The sequence below is a fragment of the Pristis pectinata genome, chromosome 21 (assembly GCF_009764475.1).
Source record: "Pristis pectinata isolate sPriPec2 chromosome 21, sPriPec2.1.pri, whole genome shotgun sequence".
Taxonomy (NCBI): domain Eukaryota; kingdom Metazoa; phylum Chordata; class Chondrichthyes; order Rhinopristiformes; family Pristidae; genus Pristis; species Pristis pectinata.
The window spans coordinates 35,813,615-35,826,286 of record NC_067425.1 but is presented as its reverse complement, the minus strand read 5'-3'; the positions used below and the strand labels follow the sequence as shown (position 1 = coordinate 35,826,286).

Here is a 12,672-nt window from a genome sequence, read left to right as displayed (position 1 = left end):
CCTGATAAACCCCTGCCTCCCTCTGCCGTGACAGGAGAGGTCACCTTTCACCTGACCCTCGGGCTTTCCCTTCAGCCTCCCACTGTTGTTGTATGGTCTTTGTTTCCCATTCGGATGCATCGTCTTGCCTCAAACACTTTCCCTTCCAGATTCTGTGGGCTTGCGATGTGGGAGGGAACCGGAGCACTCCCCCCATCCCTCCACCACCCCCCACACCAGCTCCATCCTCAGACAGGGTCACACCACAATACTCCGTCAGCAACCGGGGTTGTGGGCAAGGACTGGGTGCAGGCGGTAGTGAGGGGAGGGATGGGAGAGTCCTCACAGGGGGCGGAGGAACCTGTACAAGCTGCTGAAGGAGACCGGCCACTGATACCAGGGAGGAGTCTGTAAAGGCAGGAGCGCCCTCCGAGTGCCTGCCCCCTCGGGAGCCATGACCCGCAGCAAATGCCCCTCCCGGGGGGTGAACGCGAGAGTCACACTGACCAGAGAGCGGAGGTTTCCACTTCACTGGGGGAGGTGTTTGGGAGCCTGTAGTGGGCAGAAGGGTCACCTGTGGATCTGCCGGCAAGGTCCCCGGGAGTGAGGGAGCCTGACTCTGACTCTGAGAGCAGTGTACTGAAAGCTTTCAGAGGTTACAGGTGTGAGTGAGGACTCTCTTGTGTAATGGAGCCTGTATTGCCATTGTTTTTACCAGAGGGGACTCACTGCGATGCTCAGGTGGATCAGGAGGTGGGTATCACCTCTCTCTGAGGCGCCCTTCTCCTGTTCTTTCTCACCCGATTAGCACAGAACCATTTTTCCACCCGCAAATTTCTTCTGGCATTTCTGATCTCTAAGCCTTGAGGAAGAACTGACTGAAACGGACCATGGGAGGGTGAGAGGAGGCACGTTTACGTCCCCTGTTTGGGTCAGTCTTGGTGTCTTGCAGCACTCCATTTATGACGGCAGGGGAGGGGTACCTGACCCCTCAGTACAAAGGGTGCCCTCAGCATTAGTACAAGCTGTGAGTGAACAGCACCAACCATTACTTGGAAGCCGTTACTTTTTGGGTGTTGCTCAGCTCAATACCAGATGTACCAGGGTACGTAAAAATATTGCATCACTATTAACAACTGGCATTAACTCTTCCAGAAACATGCACTAAACAATTTAAACATGCACTAATCTATCTATTGTTGTACACAATTTGTACAACAATAGATAGGTAGATATCTTTATTGGTCACATGTACATTGAAACACACAGTGAAATGCATCTTTTTGTGTAGAGTGTTCTGGGGGCAGCCCGCAAGTGTCGCCATGCTTCCGGCGCCAACATAGCATGCCCACAACTTCCTAACCCGTATGGCTTTGGAATGTGGGAGGAAACCGGAGCACCTGGAGGAAACCCACGCAGTCACAGGGAGAACGTACAAAGTCCTTACAGACGGTGGCTGGATTTGAACCTGGGTTGCTGGTGCTGTGATAGTGTTACGCTAACCGCTACACTACCGTGTCTGCACCTAGTTTTCCAGTGTTACCACAGATCTGCACCGAAGCTTCTACAATATGCTTCAATTTTCAGGCTTGCCACCAGAGAAAGCAAAAACAAGATAATGAGAATGCTTGAACAAATTCTATACTAAATGATTTAAAGTGGAATAGATTAAATTATTTAGAACTAAATTTGTTCCATTATTAATTCAGAATATAATTGTCATATTTCTGTTTGATTTTTTTATATTCATGTCCATTTTCTTTCTTTTCCTTGTGCTTACAGTGTTTGAGCTCATGAGCAAAGGGTGAGTTCTGTGGTAAATCATTAATAAATGCTGCCTTTTCACAATGCTGGATGTTGTCGAGGTTCTAACCCCTTCTCTCGTTCTTTCCTTCTTTCCCACTGTTTAGTCCTGTGATGGAGGTGCCAACTGATAACCCATTCTCGGAGAAGCAGGCACATTTCTACTTCAGAGATATCATCTTGGGCATTGAATATTGTGAGTGCTAAACACCACATTCCCATAGCAACTGCCTTACTGCATAGTGATCATACTTGATATTAATCACCCGTGCAGGGCCTTCTGATGTTTTATCCCAATGATCATCTTGAAAAAAGTGTTTTCTACTCAAAGTATCAATGTAACTTTTAGCTCTTCTACCCAACAATTATTATACAATTTAAAACTGTATGACTTTTTCCCAAAATGCTAAATAAGGGCAGAAAAAGTCTCCATCAGAAATGTTTCAAAGTCATGTTTAAAATGGTTCATTTTGTGACCATTTCCATGTCAAGTAAAGCCAGTGAGGAAATTTAACTGGCTGCTTGGTGTTGGGAGTCACGCTTGTGACTCCAGTGAGACAGGACCACGGGAAGTGACCCCATTCTTCATGCAATGCTTCTTACTCACTTGGCTACTCTTTCCCTCACCCTCAATGGCACTGTACCAGCTCTCCAACCCGAGCTTCAACCCACACCCTGACCCCTCCATCTGTGCCCCTCTCCCCTCAACCTGAACCTCACACCTCTTCCCCTCAATCCACATTCCACTCCCATTTTCCCATGATCTCTCACTCTCCGTATCCCTGTATGGAATGTCCCACATCAGCTGCCCAGCAGAAGTATCGGAGAGAGGCCCCATTGCCACATCCTTGTCATGACGTGACTGAAGTTAGCCCAGTCACCCAGAGTCATGGGCCGTCATGGGATTATACAGCACGGACAACTGCCCCTTTGGCCTGAGCCTGCACTGACCGTCGACCATTTGTCCAAATGAATCCCATTTTATTCCCCCCATGATCCTGTTAACTGCCCCGTCTCAGATTACACCAACCGCCTATACTTGGAACAACTGACAGTGACCAGATAACTGACTTTGGGATGTGGGGGGAAAACGGAGCACCTGGGGGAAAACCCACGCTATCACAGGGAGAACGGGCAAACTCCACACAGACAGCACGGGAAACCAGACTGAACCCGGGTCTCTAGAGCTGGGAGGCTGCGACTTGACTGCCTCTTCCACTGTGCTGCCCCAGATCACTGGATAAACTGACCATAAGTGCGGCTTAGGCTTCTCTCATGAGTCAGTGTGAGGTGTAACCAAAACTGGGCCTCGGTTTATTATTAATGTCAGTGTGTTAGCAATTTCACCTTTCACTTTCCCTAGTGCATTACCAGAGGATCATCCACCGCGATATCAAACCGTCAAACCTGCTGCTGGGAGACAACGGCCACATCAAAATTGCCGACTTTGGAGTCAGCAACCAGTTTGAGGGGAACGATGCCTTGCTGTCCAGCACAGCTGGGACCCCGGCATTCATGGCACCGGAGACGCTGTCCGAGACCAGGAAGAGCTTTCACGGGAAGGTAGGTGGAAGTTGGCGTCCCTGGTAAATGGATGGAAGTTCCTGACGCAAGGTAACCAGCTGAGCCTCGTTCAACGTTCTCAACTGTCAGCCTCGGTGCTCCGAGTGGCTCTGACCTCTGGTCTGGCAGTGCTTCCAATGTGAACTCCTCATCCTGAGTTCAAAAGAAATCAAGCACTCACTGTCTCTGTAACCCCCTCCGGCCCCTACACCCCTCCCGATCTTTGTAACCCCCTCCAGCCCCTACAGCCTCCCTATATCTGTGACCCCCTCCGGCCCCTACACCCCTCCCGATCTTTGTAACCCCCTCTGGCCCCTACACCCCTCCTGATCTTTGTAACCCCCTCTGGCCCCTACACCCCTCCCTGTCTCTGTAACCCCCTCCGGTCCCCACACCCTCCCTATATCTGTGACCCCCTCCGGCCCCTACACACTTCCCTGTCTCTGTAACCCTCTCCGGCCCCTACACCCCTCCCTGTCTCTGTAACCCCATCTGGCCCCCACACCCCTCCCCGTCTCTGTAACCCCCTCTGGCCCCTACACCCCTCCCTGTCTCTGTAACCCCCTCCGGTCCCCACACCCTCCCTGTCTCTGTAACCCCCTCTGGCCCCTACACCCCTCCCTGTCTCTGTAACCCCCTCCGGTCCCCACACCCTCCCTATATCTGTGACCCCCCTCCGGCCCCTACACACTTCCCTGTCTCTGTAACCCTCTCCGGCCCCTACACCCCTCCCTGTCTCTGTAACCCCATCTGGCCCCCACACCCCTCCCCGTCTCTGTAACCCCCTCTGGCCCCTACACCCCTCCCTGTCTCTGTAACCCCCTCCGGTCCCCACACCCTCCCTGTCTCTGTAGCCCCCTCCGGCCCCTACACCCCTCGCTATCTCTGTAACCCCCTCTGGCCCCTACACCCCTCGCTATCTCTGTAACCCCCTCTGGCCCCTACACCCTCCCTGAACTGATGTGGAAGTAGGTAGACAGTGTGGGGGGGAGGTTATTCAGTGCGGCCAGTGCATGGTGCTGGCTCACCATAAGGTTATTCATCCCAAAGGCATTGCACATGATCTCGGTATCATTAGCTCACTTCCTCAGTGTATGATCGAAGCAGTTGATGAGTCCCAGGAACAGGGCGCATATGGGAGGGGATCTGGGTTGGACTGATGAAAATCTTGAGCGTGGGAGGAGAAAAGAAAAGAAGCTGGATAATGTTTGTTGGGTTGCGAGATATTTGTGGCTGTCAGCTCTTTCTTAAATCAATTTCTTTATCAACTCCCTCCTGGGGGTTGACGATTGCCGTGTGTGTAGTGTGATGGTAAGTTGATAAATCGGTTTATTATTGTCACTTGTACCGACGTACAGTGGAAAACTTTGTTTTGCATGCCATCCATACAGATCATTTCATCACATCAGTACATCGAGGTAGTACAAGGGAAAAATAATAACAGACTGCAGAATATAGTGTTACAGAGAAAGCACTGTGCAGGCAGATAATAAGGTGCAAGGCTTTGACGAGGTAGATTGTGAGGTCTACAGTTCACCTTATTGCACAAGAGGTCAGTTCAGTAGTCTTATAACAGTGGGATAGAAGCTGTCCTTGAGCCTGGTGGTACGTGCTTTCAGGCTTTTGTATCTTCTGGAGGGGGGGAGAAGAGAGAATGTCCGGGGTGGGTGGGGTGTTTGATTATGCTGGCTGCTTTACCGAGGCAGCGAGAAGTGTAGACAGAGTCCATGGAGAGGAGGCTGGTTTCTGTGATGCGCTGGGCTGTGTCCACAGCTTTGTGTGGTTTCTTGGGGTCCTGGGCAGAGCAGATGCCATACCGAGCTGTGGTGCTTCCGAATAGGATGCTTTCTGTGGTGCATCGATAAAAATTGGTGAGGGTCAACTGGGACATGCTGAATTTCTTTAGCCTCTGAGGAAGTAGAGGCACCGGTGAGCTTTCTTGGCCATGGCATCTACGTGGTTGGACCAGGACAGGCTATTGGTGATGTTCACTCCTAGGAACTTGAAGCTCTCAACCCTCTCCACCTTAATACCATTAATACATACTCCGCCACACTTCCTGAAGTCAACGACCAGCTCTTTTGTTTTACTGAATTGGTTTGGTTTGGTGTGGTTTGGTTAAAGGGTTAGATTCCCAATCTGATGGGTCTAGGCCTAACTCTGGGCCTAGACTGGAGGCTGTGGCTTGGATTTGTGTCTCTCTGGCTGGGTTTTGAGTGGATATTCCGCATTAGTTTACTTTTCCAGGTTGGTGTCTTTATGAATGAGTAGTTGGGGTTGGTAGGAAGGCATGGTAAGCAGAAGTGTGTGCAGTGGGAGGTTGGAGGTTGCAGAGAAAGGGGAGGGGTTGGTGGGACTAGTATGTGAGGATAGAGGCAACTGTGGGAGCACGTTTACTGTCGGTAACATCGTCAACTTGTTCATGTTGTTTTTCAGGCATTGGATGTCTGGGCTATTGGAGTAACATTGTACTGCCTGGTCTTCGGTAAGGTAGGTGAAGAACTCACAGCTACAGGATAAACTTGGTGGCAATACAGCAGAGTTAGGCTGTGAGTCAGTCACTCCTTTCCACTCTTGGCTGTTGTGGAATCTTGTACGTGTGAATTCTCTCTGACTGTACCGGCATCACCTCTTGAACCAAAGCGGGAATTGGCGCCGTTCTGTCGAAGATTCTGCTCAGGTTGCAAAACCGGCAGGCAAACTTCGACTGTTAAACTGGCAGCGGGGGGTGATAATGAGGGAGGAAGGTACCAGCCAACTGGTGAAGTGGGCAAAATAGTGGCAAATGGGAATTATCCAGAGAAATGTGAGATGATGTTTTGGGGAGGGAATACGGGGTACGTGGTAAGTTCTAAGAAGAGGGGACATTGAGTGCGTTTCTACAGATCGTTAACAGTGACCAGGACACGTGGAAAGAGTGGTTCAGGAGCAGAAGGGATACTTGCCTTTACTGGCTGAAGCACAGAAGGCCAGGTTGGGAGGTTGTGCCCTTGTTAGGCCACAGTGAAAGCGCTGCGAATGGTTCTGGTCACCACTCCACGGGACGGATGTGAACAGTGGGAGAGAGGGTACAGAGGGGTTTATAAGAATGTTGCCAGACTGAGGAGACACAGTTATGAGGAGAGATGGATGAAGCTGGGGTTGTTTTCTTTGGCACAAAGGAGAGTGAGGCGAGACTTGACTAAGTCCGGTGATGTCTCTGGTATGGACAGAGTCGGGTGGTCAAAACTACAAGATACCGGCCCTCCCCAGGTTACAGACACCCAATTTATAGACACATAAGTGTTTGGGAGACCGGCGGGGTGGATAGGGATGGATTTTCTGACTGGGAATGGGGCATTTCCGCATTCCTTCTCTCCCCCCTCTCCCCACCCCCCGAGCCACCACTATGGGGGGCTGGGTGGAGCCGAGCAGAGCTGGGAACTCACGGAGTCAGTGAGGCCGGCTGGCGGCCGCTCCCCCGTCACATCCTCCCCCACACACACTGTTGTTCACCTCCGACTGACGGACAGTTCTCAGGAACCGAATCCTGTCGTAACCCAGGAACTGCCTGTAAGTTAATGTCTAATATGGGAGGGGGAGTGAGTTTGCAATGTTTTTAAAATTTGATTCATACTGAAGGGCTTTCAAGACACGAGCCCCGATGACAGCTGAGTCTCCAGCAATTAGTTGCCAGTGGATAATGCTGCTAAACAACCTGGAAAGACCTGCCTACATCTTAATTAAGGAAACAGTGATTGATTTCCCCTTGTTTGTTTGCAATATAAACTAGGTTAGTAAATTCTAGCTCTGGCGACTTCACTCCCACGACTGCAAACACCCCAGTACAGGTTGAGATAATGTCTGTTGTATGTGCATGGCTGTCGGAAGTGGTTTGTATGGTCAGCCAGGGCCTTCCCTCAGCCCTGTGTACCACACTGCTCCTGTGTCACTCAAGCTTCATTCCTCCTCTGCCTTGGCTGGCGTTTGCTGCTCCTTGTCCCACAACGCGTTACCCCGAGCGGCAGTGTTACCCCTGTGGGGGACTGATGGAGGGCAGGAGGCTCCCAGCTCACCCTGAGACTGGAGCTGTCGGCCCACTGCAGACACTGTGGAGAATTGCTGGGGACTCCTGCTCCCATTCTGCAGTCCAACCCAGCGGCATGGCCGGTGTCCTGGAGTTATGATAGACATCTTTATTAGTCACATGTACATCGAAACACACAGTGAAATGCATCTTTTGCGTAGTGTGCTGGGGGCAGCCCGCAAGTGTCGCCACGCTTCCGGCGCCAACATAGCATGCCCACAACTTCCTAACCTGTACACCTTTGGAATGTGGGAGGAAACCGGAGCACCTGGAGGAAACCCACGCAGACACGGGGAGAACGTACAAACTCCTTACAGACAGCGGCCGGATTTGAACCCGGGTCGCTGGCGCTGTAAAGCGTTACGCTAACCGCTACACTACTGTGCCTGCCCAATGTGTAAATAGGGTGTGACCACTTACTGTGCTCTTTATTCTGAGTAAGCCCAAGTACTTTGTGCCCAATGGAACACTGGACCACGAGAAGTAACACAGCTCTGTGCCCTTTCCGCAGTGTCCGTTCATGGATGACTACATCCTGGCACTCCACACCAAAATCAGAAACCGGCCTGTGGAGTTCCCTGAGAGGTAAGCGGAGGAAGGCAGGATTAGTAGCCGTGTGTTCGATCCGCCCTTCACAGGTGGGCAACTCCCTGCTCTGCCCGTGGTGTGGAACTTCACTGAGAACCCGGGGGCCCAAAGATGGAGCCAGTTTGGGAACACACAGGCCCTTCGGCCCACCGTGTCTGTGCTGACCATGATGCCAAGTTAAACTGATCCCATCTGCCTGCACACGGTCTGTATCCCTCCATCCCCTTCCCGTTCATGTGTTTGTTTGCATCCTTCTTAAACATTGCTATTGTATCTGCCTCCACCGGCTCCCCTGGCGGCCCATCCCAGGCACCCACCGCTCTCTGTGTAAAAAACCTGCCTCAGAAATCTTTAAACTTTCCTCGTCTCACCTTAGACCTATGCCCTCAAATATTTGGCATTTCCACCCTGGGAAAATGATTCTGTCTACCTCTGGGAGTATCTGTACCTGAAGTAACTGTGGTATGATATCTACATAACAAAACAGCATGTGGTAGCATGTTGGTGTCCATCCAAAGTAATCACTAAAGAGGCAACAGGGGGTGTCGGCTTTTGCCTCAGAGGGATTACCATTGAAAGGTGATGAAGGAAGTCAGTCTCAGGGCCCAGTACTGACAGCATAAGTTGATTTAACTCCCTTCTGTCAGAAGAATTACTGATGCTCCAGCCGAGGTATCTCACGTGACTGAGTGAGCTGATAGAACAGAAACAGCAAACTGTGTCCTCTTGTGACAGTTCTAGAATGAGGGACGTACTCTTCATGTGCGGGTAAGGATTTACGCGACTGCCAGATACCTGCTGGGAGACGGCTGGAACTGGGAAGGGTGAAAGGTTGAATTTTTCAGTCAGTGAATCGAGGGACATGGGCTCAGCTGGTAATGAGCTCAGGCAATATCAGATTTGATTTGATTTTAAATGTGCCTGTGCCTCCTGTTGTCTCTGCCATTATTATTGTGTTCCTCAACGATCTGTTCCAGACCGGAAATCAGTGAGGATCTGAAGAACCTGCTTCTCCAGATGTTGGATAAAAATCCTGACACCAGAATTACAATTCCTCAGATAAAGGTATGAAGTCACAACACAAGTTTAAGTTTAAGACATCCTGGACTGCGTCATTTGGAATCATTGGTGAATGTTTAAAAGTTATTCACCCCACAATGACAGTTTCAGTGGGATACAGGGAAAGAATTAAAAGCCTCATTTATACGACGTGTCGGGAAGACAGGAAGAAAGCAAATGGAGAAGAGGTATCACTGTTATTAAGGAATGGTAAAGGATCTTGATACAGTGTAGAACTAGAATCAGTTTGGATGCCACTAAGAAGCAGCAGGGAACAGAAAGCATTGGTAGGAGTAGTTCATAGGCTGCCGAATAGTGGTTCTGATGCAGGGCACAGCACAAATGAGAGGTTCGTGTAACAAGGACTTCAATCTACATGCAGACTGGGTAAGTACTAACAATTTGGAGGATGAATTCCTGGAATGTGAAGGATTTGGTTTTCTAGATGAGTAAGTTCAGGGGCCAACTGGGGAACAGGCTGCTTCGGATCCAGTATTGTGTCACGAGAAAGGGTGAATTAATAATCCTGTTGTAGCAGGACCTCAGGGAGAGAATGAACGTAAACTGATGGAACATGGTGTGTTCTCTCGGCCTCTGAGAGCCCCCACTGCCTGTCAGCCAGCTACCCCTCGTGACGAGGGCTTGCAGTCCAAGGCAGGGCCAGGAAGGGTGAGGACGGCTGTAGATCGTCCTTCCCCCTGCCCCCTGGGGCTGTGCCGTTGGGCAGTCACTGGGCAAGATCAAACAGGCACGGAGCAAGCACTGACTGTGTGCGTGGAGGTGACAGCCGAGGGAAGAGGGCGAGGGCAATACTGGACAGAGACTCACAGGGCCCTCGGAGAAACGTGAACCAGCCCGATGGGTTCTTCTGGCCCTGCATGAACTCCGGTCGATTCCCAGAGTTAAAAGCGCAGTTGGGGTCTGATGATGTCATCTTACCCTGATCTGCGCGTTTAAGGGAGACCGCTGCTACCTCCAGGCGATGCTTGTGCCACACTTTGTTGAATGCACGCATGCATGGGCAGTTCCTGCAGTTTCCATTAGAAGAGCCTGTTGACCCACAGACACAGCTCAGGCACAGGGGCCAATGTTCTCATCATATTCTGAATAGGTAGCATCAAAGGGCAGCGCTGTGGCACAGCGGGTAGAGCCGCTGCCTCGAAGCGCCGGAGACCCGGGTTCAATCCTGACCTCGGGCGCTGTCTGTGTGGAGTTTGCACGTTCTCCCTGTGACCGGGTGGGTATCCTCTGGGTGCTCCGGTTTCCTCTTACATCCCAAAGACTTGCGGCTTGGTAGGTTAATTGGTCACTGTAAATTGCCCCAAGTGTGTTGGAGAATTGGGGGGAATTGATGGGAATGTGGGGAGAATACAAAATAGGATTAATGTAGGATTAGTGTAAGTGGTGGTTGATGTTCGGTGCGGACTCGGTGGGCTGAGGGCCTCTTTCCGCGTTGTATCTCTCTCTGACTCTGGGACTTGGTGAGGTGGATTACCAGAAGCGGAAAGGGCTTTGAACAAGGAGGTGCTAGGAGGTAACGTACCTTTCTGTGATCGGTGTGCAGGTTCATCCGTGGGTGACGAGAAATGGGACCGATCCTCTTCCACTGGAGGAGGATCACTGCAGCGAGGTGGAAGTCACTGAGGAGGAGGTGATGAACTCAGTCAAGTTAATCTCCAGCCTCTCAACTGTGGTAAGGAAACCCCTCATCTTTAATGCAAAGACAAAAAGATACATGCAACTTGGATTTTTCTTATCTTTTCAGTTACATTTATTTAATAGATCAAATCTCCATTGGTTTAAGTTTAGTATCTTCTTGCTTAAGGGAGGGCTCTCCTTTGAAAATATCAGCCAACAGGCCAGTGGAAAATAAGTGGGACGTCATGTTGCAGTGGAGCATTACTGCCACTAGTGGTCGGTAGTGGGTATTCTCTGCCATCCCGTTCCCAAGGCATGTCCTGTCATTAGTTGGGCCCAATGTAATCCCCCCGAGAGGTTGCAGCCTCTGAGTATCTGAAGGGGCTGCTCCTCAAGTTCTGGCTGCACTTCAGCCCCACGCTCCTGAGCTTCGGTCACCCGGTGTGGGGTGGGGGTGGTGAGTCGGTCAGGGGATCTCCTGGAGCTTTGTTCCTGGGGCCTGGCCAAGGTGCACAGGTCCAGGCGGTGGGCGGTCGAGGGTTCTGCCCGAGCCGATTCCCTGCCCCTCTTCCGGGGTTATGTCCATGCCCGTGTGTCCCCGGAGGAGCACGTGGTATCCACGGGCACTTGGGTGGGGGGGGGGGGGTGCTTTCTGGAACTGGTGGTTCTCACAGGGGCTCAAGCACATTCTGGATAGTGATGGCTGTGTTATCATCGAAACTATTGACTGTGACTTATGTGAATCGTGGAATATTGGAATGATGTGATGCTGTAATCCCTGAATAAACCTCCTTCGAAAAAGGAAAACAAAATGGCACTTCTCCACCCTGACTGGAGTTTACTCTTCCATCTCCAGCAACCAGACGGACCACTGGTGGCGGTGTTGCCCCGTGGCTGTGTGCCAGCTTGTGTTGAGGATGGGGGTTGGCGGGATAAGGTGGACCAGATTCCTGACACTGTGAATCACGAGTCTTTATCAAGCAGAGTGCAGGGTGATGAAAGGTCTGGCTCTGGGAAGTAATTACTTCAGCAAACATGATGGGGTTCTTCACGCTAAGTTGACTTTAGACCAGCAGCTGAACTGATCTCCCTCGTTTGTAGATCCTGGTGAAGGCCATGCTACGGAAGCGATCCTTTGGAAACCCCTTTGAGTTCCAGAGCAGGAAGGAGGGAAGGTCCATGTCGGCACCGGGAAACCTCCTGATGTGAGTGGTTTGGATTTGAGCTGTACTGCACCGGCACTGGTCTGACGTTGAGTACAACCCTTCTGCTACCATTGCTCTCTGACACTGGGGTTACATAGACCAGAGGATGGGCAGCCAGTAAGGCAGTGACAGCAATATGCTGCAAACTGTTCCAACTGTATCACTGATTTTACTTTGCGTTGTTGGTTTATTTGCTTGTATGCTGTTGGTTTCACAGGAAGGGGAGCAAGCTGTTCCATTCTTTCAGTCTCTGCTGTCGTTCAGTTAGATCACGGCAGTTTTGTACATCAACTCCATTTACCTGCCTTATATCCACGTTGTCATAGCCTCTCAACAGAATGTAGGACATTTTAATTGTTGTCCAGAACCTAAGGCCTTTTGGGGAAGGAGATAATGGCTTTCCGCATAACTTCCTGATTTCCTTGTAAATGTAATACTTTGTCTTCTCGTCCTGGAGATCCCCCTGTGAGAGGAGGTATCTACTCTGGTGAATCCATTGATTACAATTGATTAGTGAGTTCCCATACTGATAGAGGTTCTTTGATTAGCTCATTTCTCAGCCTTCTAAACCCAGGGGACAATGAGCCAAGATTCTGAAATCGCTCCGATTGAACCCTCTAAGCCACAGTGTCAGCAATGACGTTACGAAAGGATGGAGCAGTCACAAAGGGCTGAATGGCCTCCTGTTGTCTCTGGGGCACCCACACAACTCCTCCACGGCCACCGTTTCTCCACAGTCGTTCTTGGGCAGCAGCTGGCCTCAGCGTTCCT

The 12,672-nt window shown here is 50.8% G+C and overlaps 1 protein-coding gene across 5 annotated transcripts in view; it reads left to right on the top strand.

Moving 5' to 3' along the window:
• The window catches only part of camkk1a (calcium/calmodulin-dependent protein kinase kinase 1, alpha a), an 87,419-nt gene that overhangs the window by 39,576 nt on the left and 35,171 nt on the right, over positions 1-12,672 (top strand). For all 5 annotated transcript variants that reach the window (XM_052035200.1, XM_052035201.1, XM_052035199.1 and 2 more), the window contains 8 exons: positions 1,762-1,783; positions 1,890-1,978; positions 3,146-3,345; positions 5,782-5,835; positions 7,923-7,996; positions 8,977-9,064; positions 10,623-10,751; positions 11,798-11,901. In XM_052035200.1, the coding sequence (XP_051891160.1) occupies positions 1,762-1,783; positions 1,890-1,978; positions 3,146-3,345; positions 5,782-5,835; positions 7,923-7,996; positions 8,977-9,064; positions 10,623-10,751; positions 11,798-11,901 (760 nt within the window). The remainder of the gene's footprint in view (positions 1-1,761; positions 1,784-1,889; positions 1,979-3,145; positions 3,346-5,781; positions 5,836-7,922; positions 7,997-8,976; positions 9,065-10,622; positions 10,752-11,797; positions 11,902-12,672) is intronic.